The sequence below is a fragment of the Calidris pugnax genome, unplaced genomic scaffold (genome assembly GCF_001431845.1).
Source record: "Calidris pugnax isolate Ruff unplaced genomic scaffold, ASM143184v1 scaffold24, whole genome shotgun sequence".
NCBI classification, from domain to species: domain Eukaryota; kingdom Metazoa; phylum Chordata; class Aves; order Charadriiformes; family Scolopacidae; genus Calidris; species Calidris pugnax.
The window spans coordinates 29789870-29812781 of NW_015090922.1; the positions used below are offsets into that span (position 1 = coordinate 29789870).

The window sequence follows — 22912 nt, forward strand, 5'->3', positions numbered from 1 at the left end:
CCATATTGCCGAGCGGGCGGAGGGGTCCCGGGCCGGGCTCCGGTACCGACTGACACCTCCTCCCTCCATCCCTCCTCTCCCGCTCTCCTCGGCGGCCGCCGCCGCGCTTTCCTTCTGCTTGACCCCCGGCTTGAGGCAGGCATCGCCCGGCAATGCCGATCGCCCACTTACTGGAGCTATGGAAAGGGATAGAGGTGGAGCCCATGGAGACGGAGGTGAGCGGCGGGGGGGATGCGGGCCGCCTGCCAGCCCCGCTCCCCCGCCGGGGGAGCCGCCTCGGGGCTGCCCCCAACCTGGCGGAGACGGGGATGCGCTGGGGATACCCTCGCCCCCTCCGCGGGCCGGGGAGAGGCTCCGCAACCTGTTGCCCCGCAGGCGGAGCGGCTGGGAGCGGGGGTGGCCGTGCCCCGCTCGGTGCGGGCTCTCCTCCCGCCCGCTCCCGCACCGGGCTTGGGCCGGGACCGTACTCCGGGTGTCGGGGGAGCAACGGAGGTGCAGGAGCGTGTGAAACAGGTGGAAACCCGTAAAGGGGGCTGAGCAGGGCTTCAGTTGGCATTTAAACATGAAGTATGTGATCCCTGATTTGAGGCTGGGGTAGGTCGCGGTTCTTGCTTCTGTTTTAATTACTGAGCTGGTCAAGCGGGCTGAGCAGGGCTTCAGTTGGCATTTGAACATGAAGTATGTGATCTCTGATTTGAGGCTGGGGTAGGTCCGTGGTTCTTGCTTCTGTTTTAATTACTGAGCTGCCTTGCGTTGGTTTCAGCATCAGCACAAAATTGAAGTCAGACCCTGGTCCGTTGCCTCTGAGCACAGGACCCTGCTTTCACGTTCACGCTAGGAGTGCACGGCTGTGATAACGAGCTGGCTGCTGCTATATGCACTCCTGATTTGTGTTGAAGAGTTTTCATCACCTGCAATTTAAGATGGTCTTGTGTCAAGAAAGGTATCATCTTTTTTGTGCAGCAGTGGGCATAGTGGATTCCGGAGTATTTCTGGGGCTCTCAAGTAGTGCAGTAAAACCAAAGGATTTCTGGTCAGCTGTTTCCAGCACAGGGTACGTGTTTGTAACAGGTGATAGGAATAGGAGAGTGAAACTTGTGAGGTGTGGGGGGGTTTTGTGTTTACTTCGTAACATTTACCCGCCTTTACCCATTTGCTTCATTGATCAGGGTGCTGTAACAGGGTTTGGGGGGAGAGGGATAGAGGGGAGTGTAACTTCAGCCAGGTTACAGGGAACAAAACCACTTGTGTCAAGAGTTGCTGAATTGTGGGAAAGGTTTCATCCAGAGTGCTGATTTACATATTTACACAACACGGCAGAAGTGATACTAACACTTGTGTCAAAAGAGGAGTTGCTGAATTGTGGGAAAGGTTTTATCCAGAGTGCTGATTTATATATTTACACAACACGGCAGAAGTGATACTATAAGTATGATACCAGCATGGCTCATTCGGGAGCCCCTTGGTTAAGAATGAGTTTGAGGGGGCTGGCAGAGCTTTATATCACGCAAGTCACTTCCGAGTGCTGCTACTTGCTCCTCTTTCCGTGACGCAAGGAATCCCAGCGCTAACAGTCAGGTTATATCTGGGAAACAGCAAATTGTTCCTGATTTTGAAATAGTCAGCTGACAGCCTGTTTAAATCACTTTCCCAATGAACTTGTATGACTATACTTACAGTGAACAGTTTTCTGTTGAACTTAATAGAAACGATGCTTTTGCCCCTCTGAAGTGTGCCTTTCCATTGACCACAGCATTCAAAGTGCATGTACATGCTTGCTCTCTTCCTCTTAAAATCAGTTTGATTTGGTGTGGTTTTGCTCCAGACAGAACACACTTCAGGCATTGCTCAGATTGCTTTATCTGCCATCAACTTCTAGGAAAGACTTCCCTAGATTGTAGGGTAGGCTTCTGCACTTCTGTTGGTAGAGGACCATTTAGACCTTTCTTCCAGAATAAATCATGTGGGTTTCCTTACTAACTGTAACTGACCCATTGCAAAGCTAGTTAATCAGATGACTGGTTTGGGTTTTCTTTGCATTTCCTGCCTTAAGGAGAATACCCTAGGTAGAAGCTACACTGTTCTATCACTCTTGCTATGATTCCACTTCCAACAAATTTACAGAGGGTTAAGGAATTACAGACATAAACTTTTGCGATTTAGATGAGAACAACAGATAGAACACTACTTGTAGTTTTATTGCTATCTATAAGCTCATTAAAGATATGCTATAGCTTATAACCCTCTTAAATCATGCTGTAGATAGAATTCCTAAAGTACTGTTTGCTCAAATCTAGTTAAGGTACATAGAAATTAAAACTTTGTCTCTCGTGGGCTATTGTCTTTGAAAGCCAGTCATCTTTTCAAACACTGATGACATTTGGTCTTCAATGAGACGAATGCAGCTTAAACACCAAAGATTGGACTGCTTTGAGGGAGCTGTCACGGGCTCTGAATCTGTGTGGGATAAATGTTTTCATGATTGTCTGCAAGTTGTTCTTTTTCACAGAAGCTTTTCACAGTTAGACAAGGAGGGAGACAGTTTCATTCTTTTATGCATATGGACCACTTTCTCCTCCCCTTCCCTAATGCCAAAAAACCTTTTAAAATAGAGGCATTTATGAGTGCCTGCGCATGACTCAGGTGAATGACTTGCAGATATTAAAGACAGCGTTTATAGTAAATCAATAGCTTGATAAGGAAGAGTGCATTGAGGGCATGTTCTATATTGTGTTTGTCTAAAGGAAGATGGGAGCAAAATCCTGCTTCTTTCACCTGTTGACTCAGGAGGCCATTAATTGTGTCTGACAAGTAAGCAAGAAAACTGGGATATCTGCTGGGTCTAGAATTTCTTTGTGGGCAGGCAAGTTATCGATCCCTCTCAAGCTGGATGGATGGGGCAGTGAATTACAGACCTGGGATTATTTTCCTGAGTAAGGGCTGTGTGATTGAGCTCTGTGTAGTCTTTCTATCTATCTTCCAAAGGGCTCATCACTTCATAGACTTCAGCTGAGCACCCATTAAATCATAATATTTAAATGGGAGATGAGTGTTTAGAAAATTTGGTTCTATGTATACATACATTCTCTCTTCTCAGTGGGAAATACTGTTGCACTTCTCTAGTTTCAGTTTGTGTTTCAGGTTTGTGCAGCAATGTTTTGGTAGTGGTGGGACTACAGGGGTTGTTTCTGTGAGAAGCTGCTTGAAGCTTCCTCTGTGTCCAACACAACAAATGCCAGCCAGCTCCAAGGTGGACCCACTGTTGGCCAAAGCTGAATCCCTCAGCAACAGTGGTAGCATCTCTGGGATAACATACTTAAGAAAGTGAGGAGGGGTAAAACTTGCACAGCTGCAGCTGGAGAGAGGACTGAGAATATGTCAGAGCAACAGCTCTGCAGATATGAAGGTCAGTGGAGGAGGAGGTGCTTCAGGCACCTGAGCAGAGATTCCCTTGCAGCCCACAGTGCAGTCCGTGGTGAGGCAGGCTGTCCCCCTGCAGCCTGTGAAGGTTAATGGTGGAGCAGATATCCACCTACAGCCTCTGGAGGACCGCATTCTGGAGCAGGTGGATGCCCAAAGGAGGCTGTGACCCTGTACGAAGCTGGTGCTGAGCAGGCTCCTGGCAGGACTTGTGGAGAGAGGAGCCCATGCTGCAGCAGTTGTCCTGGCAGGAGTCATGGCCCTATGGGGAACCCATGATGGAGCAGTCTGTTCCGGAAGGATTGTACCCCATGGAAGGGACCCAGGCTGGAACAGTTCATGAAGAACTGCAGCCCGTAGGAAGGACTCATGTTGGAGAAGTTCATGGAGGACTGTCTACTTGTGGGAGGCACCCTACACTGGAGCAGGAGAAGAGTGTGAGGAGTCCTTCCCTGACGAGGAAGGAGTGGCAGAGACAACATGTGTGATAAACTATCTGCAACCCAGATTCCCTGTCCCCCTGTGCTGCCTGGAGGCAGGAGTTAAAGAATTCAGGAGTAGAGTTAAGCCTGGGAAGAAGGTGTTTTTGAGTTGAGTTCTTGTTATCCTACTCTGATTTAGTTGGTAATAAATTAAATTCATTTTCCCCAAGTTGACTCTGTTTTGCCTGTGATGGTAATTGGTGAATGATCTCTCCTTGTTCTTATCTCAACCCGTGAGGCTTTCATTATATTTTCTCTCCTCTGTCTGATTGAGGAGGGGGAGGGATAAAGTGGCTTTGGGCACCTGGTGTCCAGCCAAGGTCAACCCACCACATCATGAATAATCTTGGTTACTATTTCATTAAGTTTTGGGCAATTTTTATGATAAACCTGGTTTTGACTATTTTAATAGTGCCAGTATATCCCTTAGCATTTTATATATCTTGGAGAAAGCAGGTCCCCATGAATTGAAAGATTAACTTACCTGTGTGAAGAATTGAATATGCCTGCTACAGTAGTATAAATTTGGACTGAAGAGACTGAAAATAAACTGAATGTATGTTGTGCTAGAACTTGGCTTAGAATCATGTCTTTCTTAATAACAGATATTTAAAAGACTTTTTTTTTTTTTCCCCCCCTCTCCTTTTGCCTCTCTCTTCACTAGCCTGTGGTGGAAGATGCTGCCCTGGATGAAGAGCCTGTAAAAGAGGTAATTCTGTTTATTCATTGATTACAAAAATGTGAGGAAATCATTATAATATAATCTTCTGCCTTTGTGGAAACAGAATGTCTCTGGTACTTCTCCATGTGTTCTTAGCCTTGGAGATGCAAAACAACCCATTTTTTAGTCTCTATTGCAAGGTCAAGTGAAAAAAGGAGAATAGAGTTTAGGGAATTTTATTTTACAGATACTATCCTTGTGCTGGTTTTCCAAGAAAGAAGAAAAAATTTCTTGAGGCGTATGAATTTTCTATAGAGGAAATTTTGTAATAACCTCAGAGCAGCTGACATCATAACAATGCTTGTGTATTGTGAATTGTGCCTGATGTCTGAAACCCAAAACTACTAAATTTTGAGTTCATTCCTGTTTGCCCGCTAGCCTGGTTCTTCATCCTGAGCAAGACTGAGCTAACTCTCTCCTTCAAGTTAATCTATTTTTTGTGTTATTGTGGCATTGTAATATTGTGCTATATTTAAAAAACAAACAAACAAAAGAACAGACACCTCCCCACCCCCCCCAAAAAAAAAATCACCAAACGAAACAACCAACCAAACACAAAAACCCACCCAAAGCCAAGAAAAAACCCAAACCTACAGAAAAACACAAGTCTTGCCGAAATATAAGAGTGAGAAGAAAGCAAGCAGGTGAGAGCAGATCAACAGTCACTATTATGGTGAACTGAGGGCAAAGCTTGACTGTAAAACAACCTGCTGCTGGTCCCAGGTATCAGTACAAGGTGCTGTTGCTTGTGTGGAATAAATCAAGGGGTGGTTGAAAGACCATTAGGCAACCCATGACACCAAGAAGTGAAGGAGATTGAATCACTTCAGGACTGAAGGGAGGCTGCAGAGACCCTTGTTTGAAGAGCCACCTTTGAACACGTTAAGCTTTTCAGTATCTCTTACTTCACGAAGCTTCAAATTTACCTTTGAGATGTTTAGTTTTCAGTGCAAGGGTAAGTTTTTTTGTCACTTTCCAATACATTAAAAAAATAGTTCTATCCCTTCTAATGATAGAAGTCTTAGTTTTGAGCTCTGTGAAATGGATGCACTTCCAAATGTAGTTTTCTTCCTCCTTTTCAATTTCTTAAAAAGACAGCACTAAATTATTCTTCTAAAAGCCTGGGGCTGAAATTAAGTGCAGGTAACTGGGCTTATCACATTATCTTTGAGGATATTGCTGAAGATTAAATTTCTGGTTTGTGGGTTTGGGTTTTAGGGTGATTTTTTTTTTTGTGAAGATGGCCTTCATTTCCTAAATGAATTTAAAGCTAGTTAATTTTCATTAGGGATGCATCTTATAATTCTTACATTTTAAATTTGGCAGAAAAAAATTGCATGTAATGACTACTTATACAGAGAAAGCTCAGTCCTGTGTTCTCTCATTTTCTATTGCGTTTACTGCTGTAAGTATTACAATTTGCAATTTGGTATCTGTAATTGCCTTTAGCTTTCTGTATGTCTACTCCTGCCTCAGCAAGGCAATTGCAGTGTCTGTATGCCAAGTGGGAGGATGTACTTATATCTGATTGAAAAACCTGCTGCACTTGTGCATTATAAAATATAGGCACAGGGACCACTAACAAATTATTAACAGTGAAATGTCACTGTCCAGTGTAGAAGTACCCTCACTCTTCACTTAATTTTCCTCTGTGTCCCTTCATTATGCCATACTACAGAAAAACACAATAAGAAAAACTGACTGATTTTGACCCTTAGTCTGCTGCTGCCATATTGTTTCAGCCTTTTACTGGCTTTGTCTATAAATCTGCTCTATTTCTATGAAGCTTGCATTGTACTTTAGTGGTACTGCAGGAAGAAATGGTCTACTGATCTGGTGACTTTCTTACTGACAGCTGTACTGTGCCCAAACTCAAAGCCAATTTTTTCAGGAAACATTAAAACATGACTTCAGGGGTAATTTTGTGATCTATTGCATTACATGATTCATTTGCTTGAAGGATGTTCTTGTAAATAACCTGCTTTAGGCTCCGTTGACCTGCTGTTCTTCCTATCCTCTGTATGGACAAATGAGGTGGTGGCAAAATGCATTATAAAAACTGCATTACTTATTTTTCTGAGATCTGATCTTGCTGTTGATGGACAAGTTCTTTAAATGTCGGGGAAGGGGAGGGTCTAAATTTAGAGGATCATTGAATACAGCAATGTTTCTGAAACATCATGGTCCTAGAGCAGTGTGTGTCAGCTCTGCTCTAGAATTGTTATCTAGCTTACTCAGGGTTGCTATCACTAGGATGCTCCCCTAGGAGGTCTTCCTAAAGCCATGGACCCTGTTTGTCCTACCACAAAGGTAAGCAGGTTAGCTGGTGGGAATTTCCTTAAGAGAGAACTTCAAACTCCTGTGGCAGTCCTTGCTTAGACTTGTGGGATGCAATTTTTCCACAGTGATTCTTTTTGGCAAACTGGCTTGCTTTTTGATAGGGGATGGTAAGTTTGACCGTGTGATCACTAGAGGCCCAAACATACTTAAACAAGGGTGTTATGCCTTGTGGTCTGGCCTAGGTCCAAGTTAGGCATTGATATTCTATCTATATCCTTCTTGAAGGTGCAGTTGGCAGTAAAATTCTTTGTCACGTCTTTCTAAAATAGTGAGCATGTGTGCAATACGGCTCATAGCACTTTCAGTTTGAAGTCATTACCCCTTATCACTATACTCCCTGATAAAGAGTCCCTCCCCGGCTTTCTTGGAGGCCCCCTTCAGGTACTGGAAGGCTGCTATAAGGTCTCCCTGGAGCCATCTCTTCTACAGGCTGAACAACCCCAAGCCTCTCAGCCTGTCCTCATAGGAGAGGTGCTCCAGCCCTGCTTGAATAGTTTTCATCTTCCTCCTAGTCACCTCTCTGTGATTCCTCCTCTCATACTTCACTTCCATGGCTGAGTTCTGTCTTTGCATAATTTCCTGTTGGTCAGTGTGGCCAAATCTTGAGCTTGGAAGAGGTGATACTTCAAAATTAACCAGCTCTTGTGGACCCCTCTTCCTTCCAGGGTCATCTTGGTAGCTGCAACCAAGACAACCTTGAACTTCACACTCCTGACCAAGTAATTCCTTGTTCGTAAGGATTAGGTCCAGCAGAACAATTTCACTCATCAGCTCCTTGGTCACCTGTGTTAGGAAGTGCATTTATTAATGTGGTAATCTCCTGGATTGCTTGTGCGCTTTCAGAAGATGCCAGGGTGGATAAAGTAGATGCTCTGAGGATCAGGACCTGTATGTATAAGGCTTTTTCCTGTTATCTGAGGAAGGCCTCTACTTCCTCCTGATCAGGTTGTCTCTAGTAGGTACCTACCACAGCATCAAGACACATCGGTGCTAGTGTAACGCTGAACTGCTGGTGGAGACAGCCCTTCTTTCAAAGCTGCTGGAGTAGTATTCAACTACGGAGACAATGGAGAATGTTTCCAGGCTGTTTGTTGTGATCATCACTAGGATTGTCTCAAAACAGCTTAACTAGTGTACACAAGTACTAGAATCGCTGGTATATCACCTCATTTCTCTGACAAAAAAAAAAGCAGAAGCTAACTTACAGCAAACCAGAAAATTCTGGTCTGCCATTCAAAAAGTTTCTTTTGTTGCAAAATTGGAGAGGTGGTTGTTCGTTTATTTTAGTAGTATCTGGTGAACTTTCCCTTGTGTCTCCCACTTGAATTGATCAAGGTCTGAATACACCTAGTATGGACTGTTCAATCCATTATGAAAACTAGTGTATGTTGTGGTTGAGTTTTAATAGTGATCATAATGTTAGCAAAGAAAAAATATCCCTATCTTGGAGTGGTTAATCTTGTGGCTGAAAGGTTAATATGCACATAGAAAATCTACAAAACAGAGTAACTGGGTAAACTTCTCTGCTGCTTCATGTGTTGTATGTTTTGGTTATCAGGAATGATCACAGGACCTGAACTTGTCCTGGGGTAGGAAGCTATTAACGAGAATGACTGTAGTTTCTTGGTTTTTTTTAAATACATATACATAAAAAAAAAAAATCTGTATCTTGTTAAAATAACCTGGGTCATAGGAGCAAACTGTTCTTTCAGGAAAAAACAAATAGGAGGCTGTTCATTACATGAGTGGTATGGCACAGTGTAGAGAAGTAAAATTATATAATATGCTGTAAAAAACTTTGCAGAGGGAAGCCTAGTTGAAGTTGCTAGATCATAAAAACAGTACATTTATTGAACACTCTGCTTTTTTCTTCCTCCATTAAAAAACAAAACCTAACAACAACAAAAAACCCATACCCTGAGAATTAGGAAACAATGTTTAAAAAAAATGTTCAAAGTAATGAAAAATTGTTTTCTTATCAAGTAATGCATTGTCATGACAATAAATAACTAATTGTGATTCCAGATATGCTACGCACTTCTCTAAAACAGAGATGCACGTGAGTCTCCCTGGGATGACTGATTTTTTTTCAATAAAAGTAAATACTGAATGAGCTCAAATGCAGACCCTCATCTGATTACTGGAAAATTATGACCTTGCGTAGATCCTTACAGATTTACACTGGTGACGTATTTAAGAAACAAATTATGGGGTTTCTCTCCTTCCCACAGTTCTTTTTTGGGAATGTTGCATAGGTAGCATAAGCTGTTTTACTTAAGTAAATTTTAAAAACTTTTAAAAAAATCTCAAGTACTTAGCTTTTATGAAGGATTTGGTAGGTAATAAAGTAAATTGACTTCAGAAATAATTTTTTTTTTTCCTGAAATATATTTAGGGAATTGATCCACAGTGCCTGTCTTCTAATTCTCACTTTTTTTTAAGTTAAATAACTGCAATTTGTTTTGGAATGAAATTGATCAGGCAACCTGTGGAATATTGGTTTCTGGTTAATTTAATGCAAAATAGAGAATATACAAGTGTGCCCTTGATGGAGGTGAAGGGTTATTCCACCATTGACTACGTGTGGATAAAATGTGAAAGGGACAACTGGGGTCATGAAATGAATCCAGTGTCTCCTTCTCCTATTGCACCCCAGAGCCTGTGTTGAGAATCCCCGCACTGGAGGGAAAGCTGACAGGAGAACAGTAGTGCTGCCCTCTTTGACAGAGAACTATGTTATTTCTGATTCCTTATGAATGTACTTCTTCTTGTCACTGTCTTCACCAGCTGAATCAGGATGGACAGACCTAAGGGAGATATCAATACAAAAAGAAAACCTGATTTTTTCACTTTGATCTTCTTCCTTCTCCTGCCCCATGTACAATTCATACAGCAAATAGACATAGAAGACTTCAAATGTTTTGGGCAAAGTGATGTGTAGAAAGTTATTACACAAACTGAAAGAGTTGTGATGCTTGAATGGGGTATTATTAAACTTAAAATGCTTGAGTTAGCTAGAAAACAAAGTTTAATATTGTTTTTATTGCACAGTCTCTGCCACTTTTTTTCAATTACTCTTACTGCTTTCAGACAGTGTGCTCTTGGGGCTCAGAGCCAGGATAATAGCATTTAGAAAGACTTCTGAAAAATGTCTGTGAACCTTGTTCAGTGTTTCTCAATCCCTCTGGCTTTCTGCAGCTATTGCCAAGATGCTGATGATCTATGGTGAATGGCAACTTGCACTGACACTATTCTCTCCATGGCCAAAGGGTTGACAGATCCTGTTTCTTAGAAACCTTGGTTTTTAAGAACCAAAAATGAACTCTGGTTCAATATGTATTGAGAACCTAGATGACAAGGTTTTTAGCTGGTAGAGAAGACAGCTGATAACCATAATTGGTGGCAGAGCTCTCCTTACTTGAGATAACAGCTGATGCTCACTCCCACTGAAGTGTGATTCCCACTTGTGTTGGCTGTGATCTTCTCGAGCCTTTATTGAATCAGGACTTTGCTGTGGCAGTGATCTCAGCTATGTTCCTGATGCTCTGGGCTGTACTGACACAGTGGAATGGTACAACCTGAGGAGTTTGGGGACACTGCATGAGGGGTGTGTATGTGTTTTTTGGTTGTGTTGGATTTTAAGTTTGCAGTGTTTAGTTCTTGAACAAAGAGCGAACCAACCAATTTTCTTCCTAGGCAGACACCAAAACAGACAATTGTGATTTACTCAATCAGGCAGACACTGGGATGCATAGCAATCCATGTGTTCAGAAGCTTTTAAATTAAACTTTGTAGTGACTGCTACAGTCCAGTCTACTAAGCCAGCATCATGCTGAATGGGGAAAGAAGTTCTGATAAAGTATATGCAAGATGTAAAAGGACAGAGTTAGGCTGCTAGATTTTTAGTGAGAGTTATTACTTAAGATGGATGAAAGTTCATCTGTGGAATACTGTTCCCTAATGAAAATGAACTTGTTCCATAATGGCAGTTGGTTCCCAAGAGAGTGTGCTGGCTATGAGCTAATTGTGTCATCAGGAGAGATGAGTCATTTGGCAGACCCTATAGTCAAGGATAAATTGTTTCTGCGATGAGTGTGGTGCCTCCTAGAGAGCTGTATCTTTTTAAAGTGGAAGCAAACTACAATTTACACGTAGATGGTTACAACTCTAGGGTGAAAAAATCCATTTTTCTTCAGTACAATGAGCTAAAAGTCAATTGTTTTCCTTTCCTCTCTCCCCTCCCCGCCAGCTTACTCTAGTTTTCTTGCTCATGCCATGGTTTGTTCTCTCCTAAGAACAGTGTTTTGTGTTGAAATAAGAATTCTTCCTTTGAATCCTATTTTCTTCTTTCCCACTACTTCCAAGGCTTATAAATAACTTTTCCAAAGAAAAAGTGATGTGGCAAAGACGAGCAGTGCTGCTGTTCAGGGGAAAAAAAGCAGTCAGAGGAAGGGTTTTGTCTTCTAGAAGATTTGATGGGGAAAAATCAGAAGGTAACTCTACTATCTGTGGAAGTAAAAAAAAGTATCTCAAATAGACATGGTTAGACACAAAGAATTATCATGTTGTCATTGCTGATGTCAAGGATTCAGTTTCTGTTTCTAAGTAGTTACATGCTTCAGGGTGCAATTTACTTTATCCAAGACATGACTAGTTTTCCCTGTTCACTGAAAGGGAGCTTGGGTAATTCATTATCTGGGCTGCATCTGAACAAATTACTCAAATCCAGAACCCCTGCAAGTTTATAGGACATCTAATCTGTAAGTGTACACTGAGTTTCATATAAATTGCATTAAAATTTAGTGGTGTGTGGAATACGTAGAGTGTTCTTTCGTTGCTGCTCTAAATATGTTTTTGAGGTTAAGGAGGAAGGCAAATTACCCTTAGGCACCTGGATGCTTAAAAAATAGCAGATGTTTTGTGTCATTTGGCCAGTTATTTCTCACAGATGGCCAGGAAATTAATGTTGTATAAGCACCTTTATGGAAGGCAGAGTTGCATCAACACCTGAGAAGTGTGGGGCTGAACATAGAGAACTGATGTCTAGGGTTGCAGGTGGGTATTTGTACAGTGTTGCATTGCCTATGTGAAGCAAAGTGCAAGTTCCCAGCTGTTTAAAACTTTGATCCAGCATCTACACAAAATTTCTTGTATATCTAAATTGCTTCAAGTTGCATCATGATTGAATGACCTCTTTGTAATTATATGAAGTCAAAAACTTAAGTCTTCTAAACGCATTTATTCTGGATGTGAGTCAGGAGATCAGTAAATCATAAATTGACTCCTGCCCAATCTCATCAAAATGGGCCGGGGTTTCCTGATTGCTATTTATTTTGTAGCTGTCTTTATTTTGTAGCTGTCTTTATTTTGTAGCTGTTTTTTCCCCTTTTCAACTGCTGTGTTAGTGTGAAGTCAGTCATTAGAGTGACTACTAGGTTCTTTTAGTCCAGTCTAGAATTCTTCTTTCTGTAACCAAACTTCAAAAAGAAAAGGTGAGGGAAGGCATAGTGTGTACTAATTGGTGATCACCTGAATGATGGATGATTGAAGTACAGTCTATCCCTTTAGTCGATATCTTATGTTATTTGTGGTACTCTGAGTTTTAAGTGTGTCGTTTAAGTATATTTACTCATATTTAGGCACTTGAATACATAACCTTATCTGCAATCATAGTTCATCTCCAGTAATCAGGATCCAGGGGGGTTCTCAACATTTAATCATCTAAAACTTTTACATTTTGAGTCCGATTCTCAGTTATCAACTGTGGTGAGAAGGTAATGCTAATATATTTAGTAACATCTCTTATGGAACAAAATATTCCCAACAGAACAATAGTGATACAGTACTGCTAAAAAAGCTGATACGCTCTTGTGCATGAGATGATTGAGTGGATTGCTTCCTGGTATGTGCTAGTAAGCATTTATTTTTAGTTCTAAATCTCTTGCATTTTCCTATAAAATGTCTTTTATTATGATAAACAGTCTTGAGAGAGAATTCTTGTACAGTATATATTACAGCAGCTTTTAACACAATTTATTTTATTAATCTTTCCTTTAGGAGACTAAAGGTTGTGAGTCACTCTTCCTACAAAGGGAGATGATACAAGGGATTTAAATTGCAAAAGTAGTGTCTTGGTTTACATCAGTGCGCCTTCTCTGAGTGTCAGTCATCTGAAAACTTGTTTCTGACTTAGACAGAAGAAGTGTACCTGCGAATTTCCACATTCCACAGTGTGACTGACGGGTCTGTATTCCAGATGGTAGCACTGGTACCTAAAGGTGCACCTTACTTGAAATGCTGCAGCTGTGGTCTTGAAAGCTACTCTGAGCACTTTGCACAGCTGAATAGGGAAGGAATGGTAAAGGGTATGTGTTTATATATATATATATATATATATACACACACACACATGTTTATGTATACTTTTTGGTAACAAGGATGTCTTTGAAATGCTTGATCTCTTTATTTCCTTTCAAGTCATTTTGGGAGGCTTCCTAGAAGCAGGGGGAGCAACAGGAGAAAGAGGGCTAACTTCTGTTCTAAAAATCAAAGCTAGAGCAAAATGATGCTTAGCACTCTTCAGCCTCCAAACTGCTGTATAAATTTGATAAAATTGCTATAGAGTTGCACTAGATGCATGGAGCAGATCTGACCCAGAGGAACAGAGTCAGAAAACAGAGTCATAAAACCTGTCAGGGCAGGAGAATGTGGTGTGTGCTTGGGTTTTTTTTCTGTATCTAATTGCTTTATCCTCTTAAATTTCCTGTGGTCAGTTTTCCTAGCCTGTTGTATGGTTTTATCATGCTTGGAGTAGGGAGGAAGGTGACCCTGAAACTCCACTGCATGCTTCTAGTTTCATAGGGAGAGATTTCTTCTTCTGGGAATGGGCTCTTTGACTAGGGGAGGACAATAACTGCATCTGTCAGGATGTTCAATAATGGCTTCTAGTTGACAAGGGAAGTAACTCTAAGCATGCCTGAGAGAGAGACTTAATCCACTGCTGTAATGGGGACCTCTAATCTTCTCTTGTCTTTGTTCTGTGGCAGATAGGCCCTCAGTTGTACAACTTTGCACTTGCTGAAGTGACAACAGTGATAGACACTGACTCTGTGTGAAGGTCGTGTTTGTGGTGTGTGTTTTGAGAGAGAAGGAGAAAAGTCTTTCCTCTGGAGTTTGTTGTCCAGAAGCTAAAAAACTGCTGGACTCTGGACTAGACAAAGCTGCTGTCTGTGCTGTGGGGAGGGTTCTAATTCCATCTTCTGGACAGCTGTGTGAAATGGAGCTGCAAACCAGCTGAGTCGGAGAGATAGACACTGTGAGAAGATGCTGGAGCCACAGTTGGACACCATGTAAACAATGTAGAGGTCAGTGTTGTCAGTGGCAAGACTGGAGCACAATGAGTTTCTGAGATGCTATTTTCCAAGGTCCTGAAAGAAGACAAAAGACTCTTTAAAAAAAAAAAAGACTGTTCAGCAGTAGCGGCAATACATAGAATCATAGAATCGTCTAGGTTGGAAGACACCCTTGGGATCATCGAGTCCAACCATCTACCCTACTCTACAAAGTCCTCCCCTACACCATGTCCCTTAGCACTGTATCTAAACGTCCCTTAAACACAGCCAGGGACGGTGACTCAACCACCTCCCTGGGCAGCCTGTTCCAATGCCCTATCACTCTTTCGGTGAAAAACTCTTTCCTAATGTTCAATCTAAACCTACCCTGTTGGAGCTTGAAGCCATTCCCTCTCGTTCTGTCACTAATTACCTGTGAGAAGAGACCAGCACCAACCTCTCTACAGTGTCCTTTCATGAAGTTGTAGAGAGTGATGAGGTCTCCCCTAAGCCTCCTCTTCCTCATACTAAACAGTCCCAACTCCCTCAGCCACTCCTCATACGATTTGTTTTCCTACACTCCATTTCCTGGTGTTAGTAAGTAACTCTACAATTTTTGCTCATGTGCAACAATATGGAAGGCTTGCTGGCGAAGGGCAAAGTGTGTAAGGCTATTTGCCTCTTTCCCAATCAATGTTTGCAGTGTGATGTTGTAGTCTTCCTGCCATTTCCATCAGTGTATTGATCGTTTCTTTGTGATAGCAATCTTACCAGCAATGCAATGGAAGAGAAATGGGAAGAATGTGAGAAATGCTAATGCTCTACAGTAATTACAGATGTGAATATTGCTTTTATGGTGCCAACTTTGTAACTTGAGCATGGGTGAAAGTAGCAAGTGGAGGTGTTTGCATTTTTTTAATGTTTGATAGTGGCCCTGAACTCAGGGCCCCCTTGTCAATGTGGAAAGCGAGTCATCCTGCAGATCAGCACAGTGATGATAAAGACGATACACAAATAGCACTGCAAACGCTGGCAAAGGAACTTATTGTTCCACTTCAAACTACTTCAGACATTTCAAACTGTGAGAGGGAGCAAAGGACAATGACTGTACTTCTGTTTCCTTGCAACAAACTAGTGGTACATATCTATGTCTTGGTGGTGTGTTTTTTTTTTTTTAATTGCTATTGCTTTCAAATTTACTAGGGCATAATGGGAAGTGGTTTATAGCTCAGCATGTTGTGGATGTTCTGAATATCCTTTTCAACTAAATATCTGTTGCACATATTTCTGTGTTCTTATGGGACCTCAGATTTTAGAGGTCTCTTTTCTGTGTTATATTCTTCAGCTGATTGTCACCAGCAGGAGTGGGCAACCCACGAACAGCAGAATAATGTGCGTATTTACATAACTTCTTTTTTTATTTTTGCATCTGGACTATGTTGACTATGTTGTGCAAGTTTGATCTGTTCTATTAGTAGTTTAGCTCAGTATTGCATCTTAAGGTATGTTCTTCTTAAGTAAAGAAGCTCAGGATACTGCAGTGTCTCATGGTACATAAGAGGACCACAAATAACATGTATGGTAGCCACTGAGTAAATGCAGTGATGCGCACAATGATGACAAAAAATACTTCATGCTAATGGCATTACCTCTACTTCTTCCTGGTAGTCTTTGGCCTTGATGTGCCATCCTTTCTTGGAGGTACCTGTGTAGAAGACACTAAAGGAAGAGCAGTAGGTAAGTGTTGCAGTGTCAGTAGGCAACATGCTGAGGATTAGAAGAGGGCTTGATGGCAATGCCTCTGCTTAGCATTAGTTGGAGGGTGTAACATCTCTGCTTCAAGTTATGGCAGTTGTCATCTGTCTCTTTTTTTTCTTCACTTCCTGTCCACAGTATACTTGCCTATGAAGCAGGATGTTTCCTCCTGGATTCCTGCTGTAGTAATTGTTCAGCTGCAGGAGTAAGTGGTTAAGTTTTAATGCTGCTTTGAGTTTGCTCCTGTGATCTAGCTTCCATGATTCATGCTCTTGCTTGCCAACTGGAGTTAGTGTAAGGCTTAATTAAATGTGTAAAACATTTTGAACTTACTGAGTCATTCTCCTGAAATATGGTTTGTCATGCTGTGTGTAGCTGGCAAACTTGCACACCTTTTTGGTTCTCAGAGGCAGCTTTGAATAAACAATTGTCTTTGGGTAATTGTTGGGATGGGGGTGTGGGTGGGATATTAGGTGTAGCCTTGAAGTAAGTGTCAAAAAAGAATGTATAATTAATAATTTTAAATGTCCAAAAGGTGTATACTTAGTGTGCAAATGAAAAATGTGTTCTTTCATTTGCTTTGTGCTCATTGTAGTATTTGAAAACCCCAGAGGCTTTGACGTCTTATACAATCCTATTGATGAAGAAAATAAAGCAGAATCCAGCTCCTGTCCTTGGAACCACACAACTCACCTGGATTTGAAACAGGAATTTGAAAACTTATCTTCCTTTCAGGAAGGCAAGCAGGAGTTCTCAAGCACATGAGGAGATCAGCCAGGAGTCTCTCTAGCATTGACTCCTGGATCTTCACTTTGACTTCTCTAACTCTTTAGCTCTGAAATAAAATTTTTGGCAAATGTAGCTCTAACATCCTGAATATTTTAAGTTCTAACTGTGGCAAAGAATAGAAAACTAGATAGAACATCTGAATTGGAAGAAAAGAAATTTTAAGTTCAGCTTCCATATAGAATAACGGTTTATCTCTTCACTGGCTGATGATTCACTGTTGTGACTGATTAGATCAATAGGAAATGATTCTTCTTTATTCTTGTTCTGACAGATTTTACTAGGTTCTACTAGTCTTTCTTTTAGCAGTCCACTTAAAGCAGTCTAACTTACCCCATCAGCTTTGGAAGAACATTTGACTAAGTTTCTTTGAAAAGCCTGAAATAGGCATTTAGTTCCAAATCTTTTAGACTGGTAACATACTGTAGGGACCTGAGTTTTTCATCTTTAACTTTTCTGGTAGATGTTAATTAAGTAGTTGTACGCTGGGTTCTGATTACAGGTATAGAGTGGGTTGCCTGTGAAATGTTTTATGTTTGCACTAGAGTTCACTTACTTTCAGGAGTATCTAGGGCTATGGAAAGTGCTTGCTATGTTTGAAATGGTGGTTTCAGCAGTTTGTCCGGTTTGGTGCTGGGACTGTGGTCGTTCTTGCAAGATGGTGTAAGGGGATAGGCACAGCGTATTTACTTCAGAACTATCTGATGCCTAACTCCCACCCACAGTGGGTGGAGTTGAAGATCTAGCTATTGCAGAGCAGGTTGAAGTACACTTAAAAACCGGAAATGTTTTCCATATTTTTTCTGTGCTATTTTGTTTTGGTGGTTTTTTTTTTGTAGTGGCCTATAAGTGGTACTTGTTCTCCAAATATTCCCACATAATTGTGTTGCCATCAAGGCATTGCAAGTGTATTTTATTTATGTTAGTATCTTGGTGGCCTTTGAAAGTGCATTGCGAGCATACTTACAGACAAGTGGACAAACCAAATGTTACCATTTGGTGACTTAAGCAACTGTAAGTAGCAGTAAACACTTGTGAGCCTCCTTTCCAACTGACTTTGCTTATGACTTCAGTTATGAATAGGAGGTAAAGGTGCTTCTGGATTAGCAAAGTTACTTTTTTTTTTGAGTGCTGTACGTATTAAAGGAGAGAGCTTGTTGCCCTATGTCAATCTACGGAGCCTCTTCTTAAATTTGATAATTTATTCCTGGCATAGTAATCCTTGCCCTTGCTGAAGGTCTTAACCTTCAGCTTAATTAATAGAAAGGCAGCTATACACTTGCTTGATGTCATGTTGTCCAGCAAGAAATGTATGTGTGCAGACCAAATGTTTCTGGTGTGCTTATGCAGGCTAATTTGAGCAGATCTTTCAATCCTTCCCATTGACCTCAGCTGTACGGCTGGGATGAGCTCAGTCCCAGGCCCTGGGAGAGAAATGGACCATTAAATGCTGCCCTGCCAAGCTTGCCTTTCCTGCCTTTTTTCATTCTTTAACTAATGTTAGATGCATCCTGTGTGAACAGTTGGAAGAGCTTCTTCCTATGAGATGCAGCAGCTCTGTATCCCTGGCTGCCAGCTGGGGGAAGCATTTAATGACACTGTAAGTGCTATACGAGGCAGAGGCTGGTTGCAGGAGAAGTGGTGTCTGACTGTTTTCCCTAGCTCTCTGGATATAATGGCTTGTGCTGTTTTGAAGAGGAAATCTTACTTGGATTAGGGTGTTCCTTTCATAGTAATAAAAGACCTGGAGGATGGGGAGCACCTGCAAATCCTGTTCATTTAACTGTAGCAGAGAATACAGGTGCTGGATGCCTCCCCTGTGGAAGCTGCAGGGTGATTAGTCTCTGAATTCCTGCCTGCAGCTGACAGAGGGGAACTTGGGCTTGGTCTGTCTTTGCCACAGCAGAGAGAAAACCTCTGAAATTCTGTGCTATTGTGGATTTTCTGCCAGATCTAGAGAAGTCTTGGGAAAAGTGGGGTAGCTCTTACTGAGCTGTTTCTCTTAGCTCTTACTTCTTTCTGCAGTTCTACATGGGTATCATGCAATGTCCAAATATACTGCTTGTGGTCACTTGGCTTTAGGGTCACCAACTTGCATTGCTAAAATTATCTTTCATATCTCTATAAAAGTAAAGGAAAAGTAAGATCATGTAATGGAATACTGATACTTTTTTTTTCCTGTTGGGTTTTTCATAGCCAAACAAGTTAAATGCTTCCAGAAAATATAATGAAAACTGGAGTCTTACTTGATCTCACATCTCCAGAGCTTTTAAAGAACATAGGAAAGGGTGGAAGACTTGCTTGTGGGGGGTTTGAAGTGTATAACTTATTTTTTTCATACAGAAGAGGTCTTGTTTATGGTCTTATCAACAGCAAAACCCTTTAGCCTTTCAGTATCTGGCCTAGAGACTCTTTCTGGGCCTGAATAGCTGATTTTCTGATGCAGCTCATGGATGAAGACTGTTTGTGTGCTGCAGCTTATTATGGGAGAGATACTGCTGTCCTCTGTATGAAGAAAAGAGGCCTGCCTTGGGGGCCCAAGGTTTTACATGTAGATTTCAAGAACAATGAGTAGCTTGGGTGTGTGATGTTTTGTTTTTTTTTTAAATCTGATGAGGAAAAGTAGTGTCCTTATCAGGTTAGAAAAAGTCAAGAGTCTGGTGTGCTGTTTATGGAGAGTCAGATAACTGCTGATCTGGGCACCCAAATCTATCTGCATGTTGCATATTGGCAAGTTATTCTAACAATTTAGATCTGCAAGATTGAAATGAGTAACTTCATTGTTTCTCCTTCATATATGGCAACAGAAATCGTGGACTAAATCTGTTAAAGTAGAAGCAAAAGAGCTTCCTGTGTGACTTCTCCAGTTCTCACAAGAAACTGGATATGGGAGGCAAGGATCAGCTTTCCTCACTGCTTGAAGACATGGAAGGGGCATAATTTAGTCCCCAGGGGAGTGTCTTGCAGGGGGGTGAGTGCTCTTTGCTGCTGGGATGCAGTTCAGCCTGTGTGAACTAACAGGAATATTCAGTGACTGAAGATGGTACCAGCTGTATTCAAAGGTGTTTTGATGCATCCACTTGTTTGTTCATTTTTATTTCCTCTGGTCTTCTGACTAATTTGAAGAATAAGGCTGAGGCAGCTTAAACATAAAAGTAGCCAAAACCCTAGAGGTTTCGGGGCTCACGGGAGAAATGGAATTAAAATCATTTTCATCCTGTATTGCTGGGTCATAACACAGAATTTCACAGGACTACCTGACTTAATGTTGTGATGGGTAGGGGTGACTTTTGCTTAAGCAAAGCAGAGATTTAACTTAAGTTTTTGAATTAGCCTTGATGAAATGGATTCAGACGTGTTCTTACTCAGGCCAGTGAGCATAACGTGATACCTGGAAACATCCACAGGCAAAGGGGCCAACTGAAGCAAAAAGTGTGCTGGGTGTCTCCATCTGTGCTATGGAAAGTGTTGCCTCTCCTGTCCTCTGTCTATATTAGTCACAAATGTACTAAGTAACTTTTTTTTTTTGGGGGGGGGGGGGGGGGGGGGGGATCAACCAAACTATATTCAAATAAAAGCCCTATTTGTATTTAATTAGATCTTCACAAGCACAAAAAGTGTGGGTAAAGAGAGTGCTAATGATATATAATAAACCAGAAATTTATCTCTGGTCTATATTAAAAAACCCCAAAAAATATATCAAGCTCTAAGTACTAAATCATGTTTTCACACAAGAGAAAGGGAATGGGGAGGAGTGCATAACCAAAACTTTTATCTAATAGAGGAAAAGTTATTTCACTGTTCTGGCAGCTCTGGAAGTTGCTACAGCACTTTCTTTGTATCGATTTTAAATCAGCAATGGTTCTGCCATTTTGAAGGTGTTCATATACAGGGTTTCACCCTGGCCACCATCACTATTTTAACCTCCAAAATACCAGGATTTTCATTTTCTTGGCCCGTCTCCCATTGCCGGCAATGGGAAAAGACAGTAGCACCAGCATTAAGGAGTTAACAGAAATGTGCTTTGTATTGGACTCCCCAAAGAGTAAATTAGCTTGTGGGGGGGGGGGGGAGGAGGCGGGGTTAGGGATGGGACATGACACGATGTATCCCTTTGTATCTCTTAAAGTTATTTGAATGCGTTACACTTCTGTAAAATGCAGACTGAAATAATTTCAGGTAACATGATGAACACTTCTTACCGTGTGCTGCTCTGTAGCTGGTTGTGGTCTCTCTGCAGCTGTGGGACAGAGAGGTTGAGTACCAGCAGTTGCGAAGGAATGGCAGCATAGCTTTTGCAAATGAGTGTGTACTCAATCTCTGAAGGTCCTAACTCATTCTGCTTTGGATGTATTGTTTATATTTTCTTGATCTAGCTAGACTGAAGCTAGCAAATAAACTGCAGTCACATCTTCTAACTGCAGTGTAGACATGCCCGCAGTCTGTTGCCATGGGGACAAAGATAAGTCTCATTTTAAAGAATTGTACTGAAAAATCCCATACTCTGAGACTGCATGACCTGTAAGCAAGGAATTAAGCAGCAGTTTGCTGTTGAAGGATGCCAGGGTTGATAGACTTGATTAGATATTTAGCTTGTTCCTAGGGAAGCAATTCTTACAATCACGCTGATAGTACATCCCCAATAATAACTTTTGAATGCCAAGGCCAGCTTGGTCAGATTTAAGAGGGGTAGGCACTTAAACCTCTGTTTTTCAAAGGTTTTGTGAAAGTTAACAAGTGAGCAGAGATGAGAGACTCAAAGCAGCACCCTACCAAGAGAAGGAGAAAGAGAACTGTACTTGGCCACAAGCCAGCACATACTGCTCAAGGAAATAAGCAGGCTAGGAAATCTGTATGCTGTGTCCCTGGCCAAAAAGGCAAGAGGAAGAAAGGAGCCTGAGGGATGATAGCCATAAATCTGTTGAGAAACAGGCTCCGTTAGTTCTGCTTCTTGCGAAACAACCTTGACTTGCCTTTCTTTCTGGGAAATTGTATGTTCCCCCAAAGAAGTGCAGAAATCTGCCAGCTGCTTTGTTGCCCTCCAGAAACCAGAGTGCACTTACTGAAGCTACGTGTTTACCTGGTTTTTAACCTTTCTTTGATCTGTTTACAAGACTAGCTCAGCTTTGAGAGAGAACACATTTTAAAGACAAAACATGTCGTTTCTTAGTTTGTCTCTCAGTTTGTCTGTGAGAGCAAAAAGCAGTTTTTGTTCTTGTTAATCGAGTCCTATGCGAACGTGAACCTTATTTGTCCAGGAGGAAAGCACAGTGCAGTGCTTCAGAAATACCTATTTTTACTGTGTGCCTGGGCTAGTCGAGCCCTGTTGTACTTTGGGCAATGCTGACATCTAGTGCAGGGTTGGTAAAACAGAACAGTCGGCTTCTGAAGCTTCTGCAAAGTTCAGTAACACTTACTTTAAACTTAGGATGTTGCAAAGTCTTTGATGTTTAACAAGCTACCAGTTCAGGCATCAGATAGTTCACTTGTATGACTCGCTCATCTTCCTAGCAGCTAGAGGAACTTCTGCTGTAGTGAGCACTGCAACCTTGGGAGCCTGATATTTTGGACATTGTGGTCCCTTGTTGCCTAGGATGAATTTCTTCCCCAGCTGGTGAGTTAAGGCATCAGACACATTTCCACATTATATAAGGTGGGCATTCACCCTATTTTCTACAGATGGAACTGCCTCAGTGGTGTTACTGTCACACTTTGGGCATTGATAATGATGCTTGTACTACTGAGACTAATGTAATACTGTGCTTTCTAATTAGTGATAACTGTTGAGTGTTTTATCCTCTTGATGGGAAGAGAGCAGGTCTCAGAGTTGAAAAAAAGCCAAAAAGCAGGATGAAACTTAACTATGGCAATTAAAAAATTCTAGTCTTGAAGTCAAGCTGTTCCAGAGCTTACAGATAAATTTTGTGTATCTGTATTCTAAATCACTTTGATGTGTCTTGTATCCTTATACCCTAAATGTGGTGGAAGTCTGTTGCAGATGATAACACTGAGGTGCGTTTTGGAGAATATTATTATAACTATAATTATTTACTTTATTGTAGCAAGACTTTATATTA

General features: G+C 41.4%; 1 protein-coding gene across 1 annotated transcript in view; it reads left to right on the top strand.

Moving 5' to 3' along the window:
- Nucleotides 1-124: 124 nt before the first annotated feature.
- The window catches only part of RPS6KA2 (ribosomal protein S6 kinase, 90kDa, polypeptide 2), a 292047-nt gene continuing 269259 nt past the window's right edge, over nt 125-22912 (top strand). Inside the window, exons 1-2 of the mRNA XM_014951152.1 lie at nt 125-215; nt 4567-4611. Of these exons, the coding sequence (XP_014806638.1) occupies nt 153-215; nt 4567-4611 (108 nt within the window). The 5' untranslated portion in view covers nt 125-152. The remainder of the gene's footprint in view (nt 216-4566; nt 4612-22912) is intronic.